General features: G+C 33.6%; 2 protein-coding genes across 2 annotated transcripts; one reads left to right on the plus strand and one right to left on the minus strand.

Annotated features, from left to right (window-relative positions):
* Positions 1 to 401: 401 nt before the first annotated feature.
* LOC112015449 (uncharacterized) lies at positions 402 to 6,097 on the minus strand. Its single transcript, XM_024047849.1, has 2 exons — positions 5,945 to 6,097; positions 402 to 959 (listed from the first exon to the last, which is right to left on the minus strand). Exons 1-2 carry the CDS (start codon positions 6,095 to 6,097, stop codon positions 402 to 404), a joined length of 711 nt encoding a protein of 236 aa, XP_023903617.1.
* A 5,035-nt stretch (positions 6,098 to 11,132) lies between these two features.
* On the plus strand, positions 11,133 to 14,129 carry LOC112015448 (ankyrin repeat-containing protein NPR4). The gene is made up of 3 exons (XM_024047848.2): positions 11,133 to 11,194; positions 11,807 to 12,234; positions 13,382 to 14,129. The coding sequence occupies exons 2-3, from the start codon at positions 11,836 to 11,838 to the stop codon at positions 14,024 to 14,026; spliced, it is 1,044 nt and encodes a 347-aa protein (XP_023903616.2). The 5' UTR covers positions 11,133 to 11,194; positions 11,807 to 11,835; the 3' UTR covers positions 14,027 to 14,129.
* Positions 14,130 to 24,512: the final 10,383 nt, after the last annotated feature.

Below are 24,512 nucleotides of genomic sequence, written 5' to 3' on the forward strand. Positions count from 1 at the left end.
TCAACCAACTCTATTGTTTCCTGTTTCTTAATGATTTCTTGTGTCTTGTCTTTGATTATTGACGTGTGGTTCTCCTTTGAGGCCAGGACTTCCTGATAACACTCCTTCACCAACACTTAGTCTCTTCTTATCTCACTAACCCCCTGTTCAATTAGGAATTTCACCTTCAAGCAATAAGTGGAAGTGGCTACTTTCCGATGATTGAGGGTAGGTCGTCCTATAATCACATTGTAGGATGAAGGTGAGTCTACTACCAAAAAGTTATGCTTGTTTGTTACCTAGAGGGGATACGAGCTGGCCGTGACCGTTAATGTTACTATTCCCCAGGGATATACTTTATCTCCACTGAAACTGACGAGGGGGGACTTGAAAGGATGAAGTCTCTTTAGGTCTACTTTTAACTACAGGAAGGTAGAAAAGTAAATGATGTCTGTCGGGCTACCATTGTCCACCAGAACCCTTCTGGTATTGAACCCTTCAATCATGATCATAATGACCAACGGGTCATCATGAGGTTGCTTTATCCCTCTGGCATCCTCCTCTGAGAAGCACATATCCTGGTTTGTCTGTCTTTGCTTTAGGGGAGTAAGGCCATGAACACTGTTCACCTGCCTTTGGTATGACTTCTTAAGGGACTTGAATGATCCTTCTGCGGACAACCCTCCCATGATAGTTTTTATTTCTCCTATAGCACTTTGTGGGCTAGGGGGCATGTGGTCCTCATCCTTCTGAGAGTCTTTATATCGGTCCTTGTTGCTATCCCTGAACCTGTTGGAATCCCCATTTTTCACATACTTTTGCAGCTTTCTTTTTCGTATGAGTTCTTCAATCTTCTCCTTTAGGTCTTGGCAATCCTCTGTGTGGTGCCTGTGATCTTTGTGAAAAAGGCAATACTTCCTCTTATCACGCACACTGGGAGACGAGTGCAACGGTCTTGGCCATTTGAGGAAGTGTTCGTCCTTGATATGCGTAAGGATTTGGTCAACAAGCATCACCAAAGGTGTGAACTTCGTTGGACAAAGACTCTTGTCATCCCTTCGTCTACTTCCTTTGATATTCTGACGGTCGGCTTGGTCCTTTTTTCGTCCTCTTCTATCTTTTTTTTTTTTTCTTTCTTCTTCTCCTTGGGCTTTTCCACTCCTTCTATTGCCGCCAGGGTGTCTTCAGCGTTCATGTATTTTTGTGCCTTCAAAAACATCTCTGCCATCGTCTTAAGAGGATTCTTTGCTAGGGAAACCATGAAATCCCTGGACTTCAATCCAGTCTTGAAGGCTGTTAGCTGCATTTTATCATCTGCTTCGTCTACTTCCAGGGTTGCTTGAGTGAACCGTGTCACATAGGACCTCAGGGTTTCCTTTTCTCCCTACTTAATGGTGAGCAAGTGGTCAGCTGGCCTTTTTAGACACTGCCCACCAACGAAATGACGAAGGAAGGAGCTGCCTAGTTGCTTGAAGTTGTCAATGGATGATGTTGGCAATTTGGTGAACCATTCCCTGGCTGCCCCTTTGAGGGTAGTGAGAAAAGAGCGGCATAGTATCTCGTCAGAAGGCTGCTGGAGACCCAAAGTCATCTTAAAAGTATTAAGGTGATCCAATGGATCTTTTAATTCGTCGAATGGTTCAAGCTGGGGCAAACGGAACTTTGAAGGCACCGGGCATTCAAGAACCAGTAAGGTGAAAGGCGAGTCTGTCTTTCTAACCATTCTATCCAAACTCTAACCTGTTTTCCCCTTGATAGCATTCCTCAGCTCGTCCATCTCCTTTCTCATCTCCTTAAGAAAATCCGAGTTCGCCCCTTCTGGAGTGTCGATTCGTCTCCTATGGTTGTGTCCGTCATCTTCCTAGTTGGTCTCCAAGTAGTTATCTTCTTGTTGCAGCTTTTGTCTTATCTCCTAGTTCTGCCTAGTAAGTTTTTTCACGATAGTTGCGAGCGACTGGATTTGTAGGGCCAATGTAGCAGGATCTGGTTTAGTGTTGGATTCCATCTGAACTTATAGTTTAGAATGGAACAGTGTTTTTGAACTGGGTGCTCAAGAATCGCTAGTTCCCCACAGACGGCGCCAAACTGATGATGTTCAAATCGTCAGTAGAAACTTTCATCCAGCGTGGAGTCATCCACAGCTAATCCAGATCCTGAGACAAGATGAATGGTGAAAAGAAAGAGTGTGGCCACCGATGTGGCGCCTGCCACAGGGCCCCCAATGCTAAAGTCAAAATAGCTAGAAGTAAAAAAGAAGTATTCAGATAGTAATGTGCATGAGCTAGAAATTTTTGTACCTTCCCTTCCGGTCTCATGAATGGGTATATATATAGGTGCTTCCTTCTTCCTTCTAGCCGTTGGTGCCGTCTTAATGGTGATATTATTCCCGAATATGTAACGTCCCTGAGGGGCATTAATGGGGAGATATCTTTTCAACAGTGTGGAGGCTCATTAGTGTTCTCGTAACGCTTCGTCATTGATTGTGGGATGATGGCCTCGTCCTCGCCAGGTGGTCACTAGGGGTGAGGCGAAGCTCGGTGTCATCTTCATCCATTGCTTTTTCTGTGGACGAGAAAGTAATATGATTAGGACTATCAACTACTACGCAATTTACGATTCTAGTGTGATTTAGTGTAAGTTTAAACATATGTATATATGCTCCTGGATATCCTCCTCTTTCAAGCCGATTTTTAAAGGTGAGTTATACCCACAGGTTTGTAAAAATTGATATTTACATTTTGTACTAAAAATAATATAAAGAGGAATGGATAAAAAGAAGTTCAAAACGTGATAACTGTTTAGATAATTTTGAGTTATTACTCGGTGTTGTGTGCTCGAATCTAGATAATTTTTCTTTAGCATTCAATAAAGAGAAATTGATTTCGTTTGCTGAGTTTTATCTAAATAAATTTTTTAGAAATTCAACTTAGTACCTTGGATATGAGACTTTTGAAAACTTGAAGAGATTGGGCAGCTTGTAGAAAAGATGTTGGAAATGAATAAAAAAATTTGATATTTAATATCTAATTTACTCATTAGTTATATTGCCTTTGATCATACCAACTGCAACAATTATTGTTGAAAGGACTCTTCAGCAATAAATATGGTTAAAAATCCAAAATTCACTACACAAGTTAATGGGAGATCTGTGACTGTGAGTGAATGAATGATTGCTTTCCGGCATAATTTAAGTACTATGGTTAATAATCTTAGTTTATCAAAATAAATAAATAAATAAACACTTATTACTGTGCAGGGGCGGCACTACCTTATGTTAAGGGAGTTTAATTAAACCCCTTGACTTGAATCTTACACAACATGATCACATATCAACTTAGTCCAAAGCTAAACAACAACATAGATCAGTCTATCCCGAAATTAATCAAATAATAACATCTCTCTCTCTCTCTCTCTCTCTCTCTCTCTCAAATCTCTCTCTCGAATCTCTGAACTCATTCTTATGAATCTATCTCATCTCTCTTCTTTATCTGACTATCTTGGCATTCCCAACTATAAGAGTAAAAGGTGATTGTTTGTGAGTTGTGGATGTCTTTCCTTTTATTATATATTTATGTTGTGTGTGTGTGTAATACTGATTATATGTTTTTTTTTTGGGGGGGGGGGGGGGGGGGGGGTGGGGCTATAATGTTATTTGTGTGAATTGTGATATGTGTGAATGTATATGTGTTTAGTACAAATATAATATATCTTTATATTAATTTAATAATTAAGAAATATAAAGAGTTTGTTATGTGTGTTTATTGTTATTGTATTTATTAGGGCTGTCTAGAAGACCCGGCGACCCATTCAACCTAGCAAAGCCGCCCGCCGTCGACTCGCCGCCACGCGATCCGATGACTCCGGCAGTAGAATGCGGGTTCCAAACTCGATAACCCGGCCCCACGAGGGTCGGTTTTCGATTTTTAGTTTCAAAACCCGTGACACCCGAACCCAACCCAACCCAACCCAACCTTTATCCTCCATGATTAACTATTACAAATTTTTGACCAGATTCGGCGAGATCTTGCCGTTATCTGACGAAATCTAGGCCAAATCTCTACGGATCTGGCCATATTTCTGTCCGATCTCAACGGATCCGGCCAAATTTAGGCTAGATCTTGACAAATCCGGCCAGATTTCGGCTAGATCTTGCCGGATCCAGCCAAAAATCGTTCCCGGCGATGAAACCGGATACCCAAACCGATACAACTCGAAATTGACCAGACTCGAGCTGAAAAATCCGACCAAATCACCGGGTTAGTTTCAGGCCATACTTTCCTCCACCCGAATAATTCGGGTCAGGTCTGAGTTGGGCACAAACTCGACCCGTGGACCCCCTAGTATTTATGATTATTTTTTGTTATAAAGTTAATGATCAATGAAAAAAAATAGTAAGTGCACGTTTGGATTGGACTGAAAGGAAAGAAGACGCGCGTCTACTTTTTTGTGTGGGTCCCGTGCACTGTTCACGGGACCCATAAGTACTTTTTTCAGCAAAACCAACTTTAAAATTGAGTCCCACAGCACTATTCACACATTTAAAAACTATTTTACTACAATGTTTTCATTTTTCAATTTTCAGTAATAAGCGATATCCAAACAGACCTTAAAGTTGGTGATTTTCAAATATTCAATTGGTCAAGTATAAAAGTATATTATTTATATATAAACGGGTATGGCTGTGGACTAATTTAATATGGGTTGAGTTTGTCATTTAGTTTAAACTGTTTTTATAAAAACAATAACAAATAGATAATAACAATTGCATAAAAATAAAAATATTGTACAAAATTAACAAAATAAAATAGTTACATCTACCTTATTGATTTTAAAATTATCTTGTAATGATTTTAAAATATGAAAATTCGTAAAAAAAAAAAAAAAATTGTAAAACTTGATGTATTTGTGTGTGTGTATTTTTTATATATTAAATTTTGTTTAATTTAATATCTTAATGACCTCCATGAAAATGCTACCACTGTTATTGTGATTATATATATACGTACATATCCCTAGACAAATAATAAGAGGCAGGGATTTCGTAATCTTTAACTTAATGTTTAGACATTGCTTCACTTGAAGCACTACAGCTAGCTTTATGACTTTATTTAAGTTCTATGGTTAAGATAATCTTAGATGTCCGTGCACAACTTGCGTTCATACGTCACAAAGTATTAGACTGCAAATTTGTCAATACTATCCTTTGTGCGCAACTTGTTGTAAGTTTATTTATTGGAAAAATTCTTAGACCCGTAAAATAGTATAATTTGTATCATAATTCTTTATGTAGTAGACTGTGAATGGTGGAGGAAAAGTGGTAAATTTATATGAAAATGATAGACAACTTGTTATAGTTTGACACGTAAATAGTTGTGATAAAAATCGTGGCAGTTACTGTAGAATTGGGACTACTATTTTTTTTAATTATTCTTCCCAAAAAAAAGTTTATTTAATTATTGTAAATCCTTATTTCTAGAAGAAACGTGGTGAAAATAGTATATATTTACTTGACTTACTTTTTTATGTTTTTAAGTCAATATTCAAATATTGTTTAATCCATTTTTGTTTATCACCAGATAATAATATAAGTAAATATACTAGTGGACATTGTTCTATAAATCTAGTCGCCTTGGTAGCCAAAAGCTCCTGCAAGGTTAGGTATCAAAACGTTGTTTCCATTTACTACTCAACATTTTTGACATCATTATCATTTTTTTTAATAAAATTATTTTTTAAAAACAAAATTATTAAAAAAATTTTAATTAACAATATCAATTTAAACCCAGGAAGGACTAATCTTTGACATCGATAGCCAAAGTCCAAATTTAATGAGGAGTAAAACTTTATCTCTCTGACAAGTTCAATTTAAACTCAAATTCAAAAATTGATAATTTCTCTTCAAATTTGCGAGGTTAACCGTGAACACTATAAAAGTAATGAAAAATCTGATACATAACAAACGCACCTTCTCCTTACTGCAAAACTCACGTCCACCAAATCGACCACCAGAAATACGGTTCCTCCCTCCACCAAAGGAAGATCTAGCTGCATACCGTGACAGCCAAGCAGGCACTTCTTGATTTGATTCTTGCATTAACTCAGATAAAGACCGTGCCATCGATAAATTGTTCTCATTGAAGAAGGCAGTAGCTAATCCTGTTTTCCCAGCTCGCCCTGTTCGTTCAATCCGGTGGACTTAATCATCGATGTCATTTGGTAGATCAAAGTTGGCCACATGAGCAACATGGGGAATATCAAGACCACGTGCGGCCACATTAGTTGCAACCAAAATTGGGGTGTTCCCACTTTGGTAGGGAATTGACCTCAACAATCTCCATAAAAAAATTTAAAAAAATAAACCTTATTGGTTGGAGGAGTGGAGGCAGAGACAGATGAGTGGTGGGGGAACAGCAGAGAGCTATATTGGGGTTTGGCCGTGGATCTGCGTTTTGGGGAAGGAGAAGGGTAGAGGAGAGAGGATGGAGAAGGAGTTTGAATTTTGCGTTTATTGGTGTGTTTTTATTTTTTTATTTTAATATGGCCGATTGGGTTTTAGAAATATATATGTATATATATTTTTACTTAGAATATAAACTACAAATTTTTTTATTATATTTTTTTATGCTAATATTGGGGTATTCTTGTGTTTGTTGACTTTGTTTTGTATTCTATAGTTGATTGTATTTCAATTAAGGTTGAAGTTAAATCTTGGGTTTGAAACACAGTTATATCTATGCAGATAATCTTTTGCTCTAATTTTTCCCCCTAATAATAAAGCAGCATTTTTGCAGTTTTGCATGAGTAAATTTTAGGTTATTTATGATAGATAAGATCTAAAATTATAGCGGTCATTGATTTGAGCATTTGTTTGATATGAGTAGGAGGTTTAAAATTTTAGAACTTCTACCTTCATCTTTTCATAATTTTCCTTGGAGTCAAAGTGGTATGCGGTTACTTTTGAGAATATTATTTCCTTAGGAATTTCTAGATATTGATGTGAAAGCCATTTTAGTAGTTGTGTCTCTATTTAATGCTGCTTTATTTGCTTATATCCCACCTTGAAGAACATTTAAAAAAAAAAAAAAATTATTTGTTTATTACATGCCTTGTGTTGGTTTTAAAACTAACGCTTGATGGTTAGTTTTATGTCATTAGTGTGTTACCTAAGCTTTTGATGATAGATGTGTCTATTTCTACTAACCGTTTCTAATGGATAACAGAGTATACTTGGATTAGCAACCTATATACTTCTCTTTATATTGTTGTGATTGGTGACATTAAGTAACAACCATATCTTAGCATTAATTATATACTATTTTGTTCTATCGAATAAAATTACTGATTTGAGTTGTCTTTCTTTGTCATAGGGGTTAGTTAATCTATTGATTGGCTTTCATTATGCCACTATTGATACCAAACTAAAGGTTGTATATTCTTTCCGGTATTATTTTAATTTTATTCTAAAATTTTGTGCATCAAATATTGTTCAATATAGTATATATTTTCTTTAACAAATATGATCTAGGTTTGGGTATTTTCTTGAGATAGATTATGATTTAGGCATTAGGATTAGGTAAAGGTATAAAGGTTAGATTTTATTATGTTTTAGATATTTATTTGTGTTAGATTTTGTTTGGTTCACTAAACTATGTGACTTGCTTCGAAATTGTACATACCGTGTGTAATGCAATTGAGAAGGATACATATTAAGTCAACTTTACAAACATACTAAACAAATAGTAGATATGGAAATAAACATTACCTTTATGAACTGTAAGTGCAATAGAGATATTTACCATTGCAATAAACATTGCCATTTTTTGTGTTGCCTTTGATTCCATCTGGAATCCATTGAATTTTTGTAGATAAGCTTTGGCTTTGCTGAAAAAAATTTCAACTAATAAAATGGTCCAACCTAATATGATCTTTTGTACTAATTTCTTAAATAAGTGATTGTGTCTAATGTTTCACCAAATTATTTGACCCACGGAAGATTGGGGCTATATCAGATCTCTATGTTGATGTTTCAGCTTTGCATGAAGCTGCAAGCATTTATAGATATCATAGCATATGCCAAGGCTTTGCATCTTCAAGGGATTTTTTTTCCTGTTGGATCTAAATGCAAAAAATGTATTACTGCATAGTTATATTTCTTGTCCACTTGCTGTAGTGTGCATATATTGCACATTTTTATTTGAAATTGTTGCTACTTTCTAGGCAAAGATTTTTGTATGGTTTTGATTCAAGAAGTGGTACAAATTCAAAATATTGTTATCTTCCTCCAGCAATTTGCATACAGTTATATTTTTACTCAATTTCATTCATTTTCAAATAAATGTACTTTCAAATAAAATAATTACATTTAATTTTTATTTACTAATCCGTGCATAGCACGGGTTAGCGACAGGTTTGTTGGGATAGCAGAAGCTTTAAGAGGAAGAATAACCAAAAAAAAAAAAAAAACCACCCCGTAAGCAAGACCGGATAAATTAATATTTTATTAGACACAATTTCAAACTCACAAAAGTAAGAGAAATCAAGCTGCTGCCTTGTACATAATTCTCAGTAACAAAAGCTATGACCTTGTACAAAACTCCCACAAATAAGGTTATTATGGCCATTTACAAAACTCTCAGAAATAAGGTTGCGGCCTTGAGCACTCTCTAATAGTTGTTCTCTTACACTAAAAAATATTAAGCTGCTGCCTTCATGAGTACTCTCTGTATTTGTCTCTTTACATTTTTCTATCACACTCATTCACACTAGATCTCTACCTTCATTTATAGAGTTTCTGTTAGGGTCTAAATATTTAGGTTAAATGTTTAGATTACAAATTTATGTATGTTGGCAAATCGAGAACAAAAACATGCCTAGATTAGGTGTTAGACATTGCTTAAGATTGTTCAAGTCAAGATTCAAGAACTGTCAAACTGTAGAAAGAAGAGTTCAGATTTTGTGAAGCTTGACTGATCAAAAGAAAGGTTCGACCAATTGAAAGTCGTATTCTACAGATTTTAAATGAAGCCCGAAGCCGGCGAAAACATTTAGAGTTTTAGTCTAACACTACTAAGTATAAAAGGAAAACTCTAACTACATTTAAGATTTTCTTGAAATTCTTATGAGTTACTCCTATGAGATTTGTGAGATTTTTGTAACCTTCTAACTCAACAAGCATCTATCAAAAGCTAGATCTACAATCAAGAACTAGTGCAAACAAGTTGCTGTATAAAGATCTACTACTGATGGTGATCTAAAACCTTTAAGTGGGATCTCAAAGTCACAAATGTAGGTGTTTGTGCATAGCAAATTCAGATAGAAGAGTTCGTGGAGTTGGAGCTGCACATGGTCGTGTGAGTAAGTTTTACATGAGGTAGCTTTAATTTTTAGGGAGAAAATCTACTGTAAACTTCTATTCTATCATAGTGAATTTGTTTACATTAAGAATAGATAGGTTAATTCCTCTCCAGGTTTTTTACCTTGAAGCTGTTGGTTTAATTGGTTTTTTTGAGTCATCATATTACTGTATTCTTTACTTTTCCGTACTAAGTAATATGATTGCATGAGTTAAACCTAGATCTGAAAAATCAACCTAAGTAATTACTTGGTTAATTAATTAAGTTAAACGAATCTGATTTATAGGGGTCTAAATGAACAAACAGTTTCCAACCAAGCAGAATTACAAGAGTTGTCTTTAATCTAATCACTCTTCAATTCATAACATAAAATTCTAGAATGTGAAAGACACAGAGACAAATGTTATGAAATGACAATAGATACAAAAGGAAATCTACTAAAAAGATAAAGGTATATATAATTGTTACGAATTTGTAGTAGCACATATGTGACTATTTATAAGGATGTATTTTCACACCTCAAGAGAGGTTGTAATTAATACAGAAGAAATTTTTATAAGCTACTGATATGGAAATGGGTATGATTTATCACCAAAACATTCTCATTAATATATATGCTGCTTCAAAAAATTCCAGGGCAAGAACGATTTCAATACCTTAACTCATGCGTCCTCCTATACCAAGCTGCTTTTAAAGGTAATTGGCAGGAGGCTAAGGCTCTGCTTGATATATATCCTGATATCGTTCGAAAACCAATAACAGAAGGGGAAGACACAGCTCTTCACATTGCAGCAGCCGCGAATCACCCTAATTTCGTAAAAGAACTGCTGAAATTGATGAAAAAGGAAGACCTAGAACTTAAAAACAATTATGAGCAAACAGCACTTTATTTTGCTGCGGCATCAGGAAATGTAATAATTGCAGAGGAGATGGTGGAAAAGAATGATAAACCAACTTTGATCGGCCGTGAAGTGATAATTGCAGAGGAGATGGTGGAAAAGAATGATGAACCAACTTTGACCGGCGGTGAAGTTATAATTGCAGAGGAGATTGTGGAAAAGAATGATAAACCAACTTTGATCGGTGAAGTGATAATTGCAGAGGAGATGGTGGAAAAGAACGATAAACGAACTTTGATCGGCGGTGAAGTGATAATTGCAGAGGGGATGTTGGAAAATAATGATAAACGAACTTTGATTGGCGGTGAAGTGATAATTGCAGAGGAGATGGTGGAAAAGAAAGAGAAACCAACTTTGATCCGCCGTGAAAAAAGAATGAAATATACACCACTTTACATAGCAGCTTTGCTGGGACGTAGAGAAATGGTGTCGTTTCTATTCGGTGTGACTCCTTTTAAAGATTTGTCTCGTGGCGAACGCATTGAGCTCCTTGTTGCTACTATTTCCTATGATTTTTATGGTATGTCCCATTTCTCAATGATTGTGATATGACAATTAATTTACAATGCCATTACATCGTTTGATGTCCTTAGAGAAATTTTGATTGGGCATGAATGATATATAATATAAATTTCACAAGACTGATCGATAATTTTATATTATGGCAGAACGTTAATTTAACAACTAAGTTTTACGCAGTCAGACAAGTTGCGTAGATCTACCATCTATTTCGCAATATTGGTGACCAAATTAATTAGGATTTTTTTTTAACCAGCTTTTGGCAATGATTAGATGTGCTGTTTTTATGGACAGATATAGCATTGAAAATTATGAAAAAGGATGAACTATTAGCAACCACCAAGGATATAAATAACAAGACTGCATTGTATGAGTTGGCCAGGAAACCATTTGCAATTGGCAGCAAAAGTCAGCTATCAGTTTCAAAACGATGCTTAAACTCCTGTAAGTTTACTTAATTCCAACCCTAACTATGGTTTTCTTTTTTCTTGCTTTTTTGTTTTTTGTTTTTTTGTTTTATGGGATAGGGTTTTTTTTTTTTAAGCGAAGTTTTTTGGGATAGTTTTGGTGTGTTGGGAGAAGGGAATATTGAATTGTTCTGATAAATTTTGACCCCAGTTGGGCCAACTAACTTTGATTAAGATCTAGTCATTTAGACCCCACGTATTAATTATGGTTTAGTCAATTTTAGGCTATCAATCGAATTAGGCCCATTTGACATAAGCATGGATAACAACATAATAGAAACAATCTCCCCACACAATCAAAATACAATCACTATACACTTTTGCTCATGCTTTGCCAACCTAAAAAATAAAACATAGGTTGTATGAATGGCATGTTAAATAATTTATAATTAACAATAAATGTAACACGCTTGTTAAGAATAAGAGAAAGTGTAACTCAACCATAAGATTTCAAGATATTAATCTAATAAAAAAGTATTTAATTATGTAACATTAATAAAAAGTTATACAATATTGAACTTGATTTGTAGTATAATTCTAACTATATATATTAACATTTTAAATCAATGTTTTATTTTCTTAATCATAGGGTTCAAAGGGATTTATAAAAAAGCTCTGATGCAGACATTAGCTCGTCAATTAGTTGAAGGCCTTTGGAGAGAGGTTCGCCTATTGCAAGGAGAGCAATTTTATGATCATGTTAAGACTTTTCTTTTTGAAGCTGCCAAAATGGGGAATGCTGAACTTTTAATTATTGTTATTCGCTCTTATCCTGATCTCATATGGACTACAGACGCAAAATGCCGAAGTATATTTCATATTGCTGTTTTGAATCGGCAAGAGACTGTATTTAATCTGATTTATGAGATAGGCGCTATCAAGGATATGGTTTTACATTATGTTGATGAAGAAAACTACAACATCCTGCACTTAGCTGGAAAATTGGCTCCTTCAAGTCGACTTAATATGGTATCAGGAGCAGCCCTTCAAATGCAACGAGAGTTTTTGTGGTTTAAGGTTAGTGTTAGTGCTTTTATTTCAATTTGATGTAAATCTATTAGCATGCGGGCCAGCACGACACAGTTTACAGCTTAAGACAATTTAAATAATTTTTTTATTATTATTAAATATCAATCAAATATATTTCTTTTAACTTTCTATGTTCTTCATGCTTTTTTTATATACAAAATTACTAATAATTTTTTTATAGTGCTAATTAAGCTTTTGTATTTAAGTTTGCTAATGCTAACATCTCTTTTTCAATTGAAAATAACTAATTCACTTAATCTTTTGGTAACATTATCAATCATGAGTTCTTTTTTAATATTTCTTTCGGCATTAACAATTTAAGGTTTCAATTGAGCTCAATTTCTATCAACCCAATATTTTAGCTGCCTTTTTTTTTTTTTTTTTTGACAAGATAGAATTTTACTTTAACCTAATTTAAGTGTATATGTATGTGAAACTCCTTCTTGAATACTTGAACTTCAGCCTTTGCTCCCCCACACTTTACAATATACTTGTAAAGTGACTATCACACCAAGAGTGTGCAATGGTAAGAATTACATTGCTTCAGTATAATGTATTGGAGAGATAAATACCTTGGGGAGCTTCCTTGAATAATTAATATAACATATAGAAACCTACTTTAACCTAAAAGGCCTTCCTTGAAATGAAGGAAATAGTGAGTAACTCACCTATATTTATTATCAATAAATTTTTAGGCACAAAATTATTCACACATCTTTTCTGAAATGGCATATCAGAAATGGTGTAAATAAAAGTGGTGTCACGCTAAAAGGCCCACATAAAAGTTATGCCACTTCTATCGGGAAATTATTGTATACTTCTAGAATATCATAAATACGTACTCTCTCATTTCACATGAATAGTGGGTCCCACTAATTAAATTTATGGTGGGATCTACCATTTATATAAGAATGGAGAGTAAGCATTATGATACTCCGAGAGTACCTAATAATTTTCCACTTCTATCACCCTTGAAATGGAGGAGTTATGACTTAGAAGTTCCTTAATGCAATGTTATGTCATTTTATAAATTTTCAATGAAAGCGTATTTGGATTAATCAATTATTACATTATATTTTCTTTTTATACTTTCTTTGCCAGCCACATTTATCAATTTACATATGTAAAATTGTAGGAGGTAGAAAAGATTGTGCCACCTTCATATCTGCAGAAGAAATCAATAGACAAAGAAGGCAAAACGCCGTGGGATTTATTTACAGAAACACATAATGATTTGAAGACACGTGGTGAAACGTGGATGAAGGACACAGCAAACTATTGCATGGTTGTGGCAACACTGATTGCCACTGTAGTTTTCGCTGCAGCCTTCACTGTACCAGGTGGTAACAAGGGGGATACTGGAATTCCTGTTTTCTTGAAAAGTAAATGGTTTATGGTATTTTTCATATCGGATACAGTAGCACTGTTATGCTCTTCGACTTCCATATTAATGTTCTTGTCAATTCTCACGTCCCGTTTTGCCGAAGAAGATTTCCTCTGTGCATTACCTGGAAAGTTGGTGGTTGGACTTACAGCACTCTTCATGTCTATAGGAGGCATGGTGGCAGCCTTCAGTGCAACCTGCTTTTTGGTCTATGAAAGCGAAATTTCATGGCTTCCGATTGTTATAATAGCTTCGGCTGGTTTCCCTGTTGCTTTGTTTGTTCTGTTACATCGTCAACTTTGGGTTGATGCAATCCACTCATACTGGTCTGGGTTACTTCTTGGACCAAGTAAACGTAGATTCTTCTTTTTCGGAAGAAAACGTAGGCTCTTTTAGTTGATGATGCTAATTGGGCAATTGTTTGTGGTTGTCAAAGACTCAAAATAACTCCGACGCCGAGTTTCGGCTTTGATGTTTCTTTTTTATCTTTTTTGAAATTCGCTTTTAATGTTTCAAGAGTACCACAGTTTGGTACAAAACAATAAATTCGTGTCTTGGGTTTGCGTTAAAAGAATATTACTTTAATTTCATTAGTCTCGTTTTTTTATTCATCTTGATCAGATTTCATTTGTATTTTCTTTTCAAAAAAATAATAAATAAAAAAGATTTCATTTGTATTTTATGTTTTTTTCTAAGCTTTTCACTTGTAGTAAGTGAAATTAAAGGATTTTGGGAATGAAAGTTCGCAATTTTATTTGAATTTTATGTGTTAGACTTATAACTCCATCTTCTCTCCTATTTTTTTTTTAAGAAATAATTATAACATGCTGCTAATTCTGCAACTGAAACCCTTTCCCCCTTAGACCTCCCAAACACTTTGTGCCTGGAGCATTTCCTCTCTATTGTGTTTATTTATTTCTAAAATAAAATAATTTTGACTTCAGGTTGACTTAAAATCTTATCCACAAACTTTTAAAGCTTCATAATTATATATATATATATATATATATTTATTCTAAAATAAAATAATTTTGACTTCAGGTTGACTTAAAATCTTATCCACAAACTTTTAAAGCTTCATAATTATATATATATATATATATATATTTGTTCCATGATAGGTTCTAATTATTCTCAACTAGCAATCCGTGTCATAGGTTTATTAATATGGATGGAATATGTCTCGTTATACTTTAAAGTTGTAATTCAAGCCAATTTGGTTATTGTTTCTTAATAAAATTCACCGCTTCCTTCTTCCAAAAAAAATATGGTAAAGGCTTTTATTGTCAAATAAGAGATTTAGAGTTCAAATCCTGCTTATACAAAAAATCAATTGATGTCTTGATTTGATGATATAGAGCAATCATAATATCGTGGATGTCATAGTAATTCTATCTTAGTTGTTGTTGGTTCTAATTTGAACCTACCACTAAAATTACTTTTCTACCCCACTAATAGCAACCCGTAACAGCCAGCCACATAGGATATGTTATGAAAATGTTGTAGACATAACATTTCTCTTCATCTTTTCATGGGCAAAGTGGTTATAATTTTCTTGTGCTAAGTTGCTATATACCCGCCCACTATTGAAGATTTGAATAAACCATATGATTCCTCTATGCTTTGAGATAGCTTTAAATGAAACCATAACTTAAAAAATAATAATAATAATAATAATAATGAAGTAGAAGAAATTCAAATAAGTTGCAACTAAAACCTATCTTTTAAAAAAAAAAAAAACTCATGAATCTATAGGATCTCTACTATTATACTATATATAAGTATTGTGAAAGTAATAATCAATCACTTAGAAGCTGTTTGGTTTAGATTTTTTTTCATCACCCAATACTCAGTTTCCATCACCTATTACTCACTTAGGTGGGTCCCATTCCTAAGATGCATGTTTGGCTTAGTTCTCATTTTTAGTTCTCATCACCCATAACTCAACAAAATGAGTGATGGGTGAGTGAGAATGAAAACAAAAATAATGTGTTACTGAGTGATGATATATGAGTTCTGATGTAAATATTGTAAATACATTGAAGTTGTGGGACTTACTGCCTGTGTGTAGTCAAATCCGTGCTAGCCCATTACTCACTACACCCAATGACTCTTCTCTCTCTCCATACCAAACTCACTCTTCTTTGTGTTTTATTTTCTTTCTTTCTCTTCTCCAACTAAATAGATCTCCTCTCCCCGTGCCCATATGCTCTCTTCTCCCCATACTCATCTAGGAATAGAGGTGAAAATATTATGGACTTATCACTCTTCTATGGGATATCCTATGTCACGCCCCAAACCCAAAAGGGTCCAAAGCATGGAAAAAAAAAAAAAAAAAACCATTGAGAGAGAAACTGTAGGAGATTTTTCTTTTCTTTTCTTTTTCACATGATAAGAATAAATAATCATATTGAAATCTCCATATTACAAGTCAAAGCTCTATAATACATTTACAAACGATAAGTAAAAATAGTGTGCCTCCATAAAATACATGAATATATTACAAAACTCCAAATAGATTGCAAGAGGTCACAATCTTATCAAGAATAAGCAACCTCAACATTGAATCTAGGCCTACCACGCCTAAGACTAGCAAACCTCAAGTGCCTAACCTTCAATAGAATTAATTACGATCTCGTTGAACATAGCAAGATTGAGTCACCGATCGTTTACAGCAAGTCTTCCAATTTAACACAGCACTCCAATCCCCACCAAATAAAGTAAGTTCCATACTAGAGGTATAGCTAATTGATCTGAAAAACTGTTAGAAAGCGGGATGAGCTAAAACCCAATAAGTAGCATAATTAATGGGGGCCGGGAAAATGTGTTCTAGGAGCATCATTGGAAAGTCTTGATATTTTTCATGAAAATTATTTTGTTGAAGTTGTAAAAAAAAAAAATAATGAAATTTCAACTAGTTGTGGCTTGAATCAAAAAATGAATCTCAAAGGATCTTAAGATACACATTGGAGTTCTCATTATGGTGTATTTGATATTCTTATTCACATCATCACATGTAGTCTTTTGTAATTGATGTGAGAAATTATTATAAAAGATGGTTATATTATGAACTGGGAATGGAAACAAATATCTTAATTTATTCACACAAGATATTTGAAATTAGGGCAAATTACAACTTACATACTTGTGGTTTGCCCGAAATTCAACTTACCTACTTGTGATTTGATTTTTTAACAATTTACCCACTTGAGATCCTTTCTGTTAGGGGTCCGTAACTCACCTCCCCATTTGTCGTCAGACTAGCACCTTTTAAACCAAAAGCATAACATTAAATGAATCAAACACTCTCCCTACACAAAACCTCTCACGATATCTCACTACAAAATCAATACCATAGAGACCTAGATTGAATTACTTAGACCATTGTTTAGCATGTAGTCAATTGAGTAATTACGAATAAGGAAATCGAGGAAACCGTGACAGATTTTGAAGCTTATCTCGCTCAAATTTATTCCAACTACGTTGTTAACCTAGGGTTCTAATTTTTTGTGAAATTAGGTATACATTGTTAAATTTTTTTTTATTTGTTTATGAATGTGCATATTGTTGTAGGAAATGTTGAAAATTTGCGACATTGGTTTATAAATATATATTTTACCTAAATACCCATGATTTGTTAACAGTATGGTCTGTTTGTGTGTTGTGCTCTGTGTGAACCATAGGAATCTTTTGGCTTTGAAAAAGAAAGGTGTGTATATGAGGTATTTGGGGTCCCTTTCCATGTATTTGTCTCCCAAAAACAAAACAAAAACTTTTGTTTGTATCTACTGTGTTTGTATTGTATTTTTTTTTTTTTTTTGAATAGTTCTCTGTGTTAACATGTAGAGTTTATTACAATAATTTATATGCAAATAGCTGACTTGAATTTCGCTTTTGAGATTCATCATGGTGGCACCTTTGAGTGGAACCCAGACTTTGTATATTTAGGTGGCAATATTACTATTATTGACAATTTTGACCCCAATAGACTGAGTTTCTTTGAAAGACAAGATATGTGTGTAGGGTTAGGAGTACCTACTACAAGCAAATTTCATTACCTTATTCCTGGAGCTAATTTGAAACAAGGGTTGAACAACCATCCACCAAAAAAATTCCAAACATATATTGCCAACAAATACCAAACATACATATATATATATATATATATGTAGGGTCACGATTTGTAGCACAAGCCCAAAAGATGTGGGATGTGAGCCTAATGAACCCAATATAATGAATTTGTAGAGAGTGGGTGAAAGAGTTAGGCTATTTGTGAATTAAACAACAGTTAATAAGGATTTAAAAGATGAATAAGTACAAAAACACACTTGAAACTTGATTAAATTGGTGTCCAAGGAGATGAACTATGAACTGAACTTCTGTTCCTGAAAGCTAATACAATCCTTAGTGCTGCAGTAAATCTTTTTCTCTCTTCTTTTTCTATTTCCTCCAATCCCCCTTTTATGGGAGGTCTTTTACATTATATAGTTTCCCTTCAGATCATATTGATCGTACACTTGTTAATCATCTAAGCTTTCACTTGAATACATGTCCTATCGAACATCTTATTTGGTTCTCTATGAGTGGTGGTAGCTGAGACTGCATTGTTCAAGGGTCTTCTCCATATAAATGCGGTCAGAAAAGTTGTTACAGTACATTTAATGTGGTTGTAACAACTTTTACTTGTAGATATTTCTGTATTCTTATCACCTTTGTATATGCCTGAAGTTTATTCTTATCGTTGGAACTTCCTGGAAGGTCACCTAAATCGCCCAAGTGCTTGCTTAACTGATATTCATCCTATCCGAGAAGGATAACCTTCTCGGACTATATTCCTCCATCCTTTCCTTGCGTGATCCTCCATTCTAGGGCATTTCCCAACCATTTACTCCTCATCGGACGTATCCACATCCTTGAATAGGGCCCAAAGCCCAATATACAAATTTGGACTCTTATTCCCACAATATATATATATATATATATATAATATTAGGTTCAGTTACATGACGTGTTCCAAAATGACCATTTTAGCATTCATCTTACAAAACGGTAAAAAACCATCTACCGAAATGTATTCTAAGACCCAACCACCTTTGAACACACCAAACAAGCATTATGGCAGACTTAGGTTCTTCATCCCTATGTTGTTCGTTGAATCAAAACACAACAACAACATTACAAAAAGGAAAAGCACCCATGACACAACTAGTGCAAGATAGCACAATCTCTCCTTCTCTATAACCCTCATTACTTTCTCCCTAGCTTCAACATAAAGTTCATAAGCTTTTCTTTCCCTCTTATTAGTTTTTTCTTCCATTTCCCTGGTTGTCATTTCTCTCTAATTTGCAAGCTGCAATTCATTCTCAAGCATACTTATCCTTTGAAGGACAAGTGGGGTAGTTTCATTCCCAAGCCTACAAGTTTGTTTATCCACCCATTGAAAGAAGCACATTTGGGACAAACCTAATCATTAGATTTAGAACAATTAATTTCACAATTCACAATTCATCACAATTAATTATTCAATTCAATTCAATATAATTCAATTCAAATAAAATAAATAAAATAAATAAAAATTCTTGCTTACCTTAAAATGGCTACAACCTAGAAATCTCCTTCCAAAGTTACCAACTCTCAAACTTGTTTGCATGGTACACTTCTCATGGGTGCATAAATGCCCATCTGAATCTCAGTGAAATCCACTTGTTATAGAACCATTACCACTTGATGAAGACATAGCAAAAATTGATGAAGAAAATTTCATTGATAACGTTTTCTTGTAGATCACATGTGATAATATATGTACAAATTAACCAATTTCATATAGTAATCTATCATCAACTCCTTCACATTTTCAAACCATAACTCAAGAGCATACCTGCCTTTTGGATGATCCATTAGATTTCAGACTCTAGCTTCACCTTACTATAATCACTCAAATGATTCCAAGCTAAACAATGGTCTAAGTAACTCAATCCAAGTCTCCATGGTATTGATTTTGAAGTAGTGAGCTCTCGTGAGAGGTTTTGTGTAGGGAGAGTGTTTGGTTCATTTTATGTTATGTTTTTGGTATAAAAGGTGTTAGTTTGATGGCAAATGAGAAGGTGAGTTACAAACCCCTAACGAAAATGACTTTAAATGGATAAAATGTCAAAAATAAAACCACAGGTAAGTAAGTTGAATTTTGAGTAAATCACATGTGGGTAAGTTGTAATTTATCATTGAGTTTATGTTTAATTTACATTCAATGAAAGGTGTATGCTTGATAATAGTAATGAGTTGTCATAGGTATTAAATAACTAAAAGATCAAGTTATTGTGAATGCTCCGAAATTGGTTGAAGTTTTAACCTTTACAAAGCATGAGAGATGATCGGAGGAATGAAGATGGTTTTACATTTTGTATTAAAATCAGTATAAATGTCCCTGATATAGCACAAATAATAACAATAATAATAATAATTAATTCAAAACATGAAAATTTTACATGTGAATCTCTTTTTATATTTTTATAGATATGCAATTTTAAATACTTAAATAATGGTTTAGATAATGTCTGAAAGTAGTCATTTATTTCACCCCTGATCTCTGGTTACCTTGTGTAATAAATTTTGGATTTTTAACCATATTTTTTTTGAGAAACGGATTTTTAACCATATTATTGTTTAAAATCGGTACTATCGATTATTGGCAATATATCCAATGAGTAAACCTAAACAACTCTTTTTTTTTCTTTTTTTTTTCTTTTTTTGAGAAAGCGATGAGTAAACTAGATATAATATATCAATTTTTTTTTCCCATTTTTACCATCTTTTAGCAAGCTGTCTAATTTAAGTGTTAAAAACTCTTTAATAGAAAACATTTCAGAGATGTACGTCTCAATATGGTTATCCATATCCATAGTAGTAAATTGAATTTCTGAAAAAATAATTTAGATAAAATTGAGCAAACCGAATCAAATTTTCCTTATTGAAAGTTAAAAATGTGTTATCTAGATCCAAGCACGTGCTATAGTTAAGGTGTATATGTTTAGAATTTAGTATTTTATTCCACTTGAAGCACTACAGCTAGCTTTCAGAGTTTATTTAATTTGTATGGTTAAGTTAATCTGAGATGTCAGTGCACAACATGCGTTCATACATTACAAAATATTAAGCAGCAAAATAGTCAATGCAACAAAGCATGACTTGATACGTGACGTCAACCTGCAACGAAAGTAATGCTTGCGGGGGAATGGGCAGACTAACAACGTAAAGGCCAAGTATATAGTAAGTTAGGCAAAGTTTTGAAGAATTAAGAAAAATAGCATCTTGAGTTTTAGAAACTCGAGATCCATATTAAAACTCGAGTCTTAAAGACTCGCTTTGCGAGTGTTGTTGGACTGAAAATGCCACATGGATCTCGAGTTTTTGAAAATCGAGCTCCATGCAAAAAAAAAATTATTTTGATCGCCCCTATAGTGGCGTTTATAAGTCCTATGGTAACCTTTTAAAGCCCTATAGCGGCGTTTTCCTGCCAAATTTTTTTTATGGGTTCAATACCAGGTTCAGGGAGCCCTATAGTGGCGTTTTTAAGCCCTATAATAACGTTTTTAAGCCCTATAGCGGCGTTTTACGGCAAAAATTTTTTATAATTCCATTTTTAAACCCTATAGTGACGTTTTTAAGCTCTATAGCGGCGTTTATGGAACTCGAGTCTTTAAAACTCGATTTCCACATGGATTTTTTTTCTTATCCGCTTACAAATCGAGGCTTAAAAACTCGATTTTTATCTTGGAACTCGAGTTTTAGACACTCGAGATGTTAGTTTTCTACATTCTTTTAAAACGTGACACCTAACTAAATTTTTTAATATTTGTTGTTATTTAGAAAAAAAATTCCAATGCTTGCGTATATATCTGACTGAACTTCTTGCATGTTTATTTAATATTTTGTAAATCACGGTTCTTTTAGATATTCACTACTTTTAATTTTTTTAAAATTTATTTTTCTCTCTTCTTAGGTAAGTGTGTTAAAATACATAGTATTCTAAATATATATATATATATATATGTAAATCGCCGTAAAAAAAAAAATATTGTAAATCATTCTTTGAAGAAGAAAACATGGTCCAAACAATAATAAGAAATGCTAATGGATACTCTTAGAATAATAGTTAATAATCCATTTAAAGAAAGTTTTTACGAAAAAAAAAAAAAGTAATTAATGTTTTGACAACTTTTTCTATTTCTCATAAAAGTGGTATAAAAACATTTTTAAAATGGATTGTTAATCATTACCCTAAGGACACTCGTTAGCATAACCCAACAATAATAAGTCAATAATGTCGTTAAAAAATTGTCTGAAAGTTTTTTTTTTTTTTTTTAAACCCATTTGTGCTTATCAGCATTTAATAATTAATAGTGGACATCTGAGTTTCTTCAAAAAAAAAAAAAAAAAAAAAAGTTTGGGTCTTTTCTGGACATTTCTTTCTTCTACTTTTTTTTTTCTTCTCTTTTTTGGGTGCTCATATGTTTTGTTCTCATCAGTTTTGGTTGCTTTTTTTTTTTTTTTTTTAAGAAAACTGTTTTGGGTTAATTTCTTGTGTTTTTTTTTAAAAAAAAAAAATTTAAATGAAGTGCCCATGTATACACAAATTTTTAAGGTATATAATGCATTACTATTTGTTTTATTTAATAGGGACATGATAGTAAATTTATATAAACTCTTTTCAATCCTCTCATTTTTCTTCTCAGCCAAACAAAAAATTTTTTCTTTCCCTCCACTTTTTCACCCTCCCAACAAACACAAATGAGAGAAACTAAAATTTTTTATCCTCCATTTTTTCCATTCTACCAACCAAAAGACCCTTAGTGTGTTTTTATCTTATTTGAGTTAAAATATTTAATGATTGATACATCTAATATTATGATTTAATTTGATCGCTCCAATCTTTTTGGATTAAGAAAGCTCACATTTTGTATATAATTAAGTTGTATTCCATAGCTAATTACTAAGTTTTCCTGGATCATCATTTTAGACACCAAAATGATGATCAGTGTCTAAANCATTTACACATTTAAAAATTATTTTGTTACAGTGTTTTTGATAATAAGTCTTCAATTTTCAGCAAATAAGCGATATCCAAATACACCCTTATTCACATGATCACATATTGCTCTGAGATTCACAATTATTTTTTTTTATTTTTATGTTTTAATTTTGAATTGTTGTACACGACTTTCCCCTTTAACATTAAATTGGTTAATTTAATTAAGTTGATTTAATTTTGCAAAAAAGAGTCCAAACGTAACTTTCAAATGTCCACAAAAAAAAAAAAAAAAGCCAAAAGGGAAAGAGAAACGTCCAGAAAAATACCAAAAAGCAAAAAGCCAAAAGACCCAAAACGTCCTAAACGTTTCTATTGGGATATATTTGTCCAAAAGCAACAAGGTGGCTCCTTGTTTTCTCTCCTAGAATCTTCCTAATTTGGGGAGATTGAATTTTGGTGGGCCCGGGAGAAAACTCTTTGACCCCACTATTTTTCTTTCCCCCTCTCATTCCAACCAAACACTACTCTCAATTATTTTCTCACCTATTTTCCCCTCTATTTTTTCCATCCTTCCCAAAATCATCCCAACCAAACATACCATAACTCATCAGCCAAAATTTGATACTAGTTTGTTGAATTAAAATATACTCTTTTATGAATTGAGAATATATAAAAGAAAATTAATTCAAGTAACCCAAAAGAGTATTTTATCCAAAACTCTCAAGCTAAGAATAAACTCAATCATACAAAGCAAATCAACTCCATAAAACACCAAAATAAACGTACAAAAACCCTTTCAACCTTAATGAAAACATTATGGAACCAATTATAGTCAAATCAATATAATACATTAATTTACAATTTCCAGTTAGGTTTTGGAGGAGTGCGGGTACCAGTTTAATGGCAGGTACAGTATATTTCCTCGATATCAATACAGTATTGACTTCTTTGATTTATATTCAAAATTTGAGAGATTCACGTCCACCAAAAGCAAAAACAAAAAAACAAAAAAACCCCAACTCAACACCTTTGAGGATGTGAATTTTTGGGCTTTGCTTCACTTTATTTTGATTCTAAATACCTTATGATAATTAGCAAGTTTTCAGTATGCTCATTTGGAAAAGTCTCTTACCATATACTAAAAGATCTAAGGTATAAATTCCGCCTACACCAAGATCCAATAGGCATTTTGACCTAATGAATAATGATAAAGAGCAAGCTATCCCTACCTACACTATGGGCTGCTTTAAATTGCCAATGAGTTTGTGCAATGAGATTGAGGCCCTTATAAAGGAGTTTTGGTGGGGACAAAGAGGTGACCGTCGAAAAATTCATTGAGTTAAATGGGAGGACATGACAAAATCTAAATCCATTGGTGGTATGGGTTTTCGAGATCTTGCCATGTTCAATGACTCTCTTCTAGCCAAGCAAGCATGGCGACTCTTGCAAAATAAGACCTCACTCCTCAACAAGGTATTTAAAGCTTGTTTCTTCCCAAATTCATCACTTATGGAGGCTGTTGATTCAAGGTTAGGATCTTACGCTTGGAAAAGCATTCTTAGAGGAAGAGATATCATTCAAAGGGGGGCCATATGGAGGGTTCAAAGTGGAGAAAAAATTAATATATGGCAGCAACACTGGCTACCAAGAAAACCCCCCATGGCAGCCAATTTGTCTAATAGAAGGGTTTGAAAATCATACAATGGATTCGCTTATAGATCCATTCACAAGAAAATGGAATGAAGGGCTGATTAATGGCCTATTTATGGAAGAAGATGCTGATATGATCAAGTCAATCCCTCTTATCCGAACAGTAACAGAGGATGCTCTATATTGGCCTTACTCCACTTTAGG

The sequence above is a fragment of the Quercus suber genome, unplaced genomic scaffold, assembly GCF_002906115.3.
Source record: "Quercus suber isolate HL8 unplaced genomic scaffold, Cork oak 2.0 scaffold_185, whole genome shotgun sequence".
NCBI lineage: Eukaryota > Viridiplantae > Streptophyta > Magnoliopsida > Fagales > Fagaceae > Quercus > Quercus suber.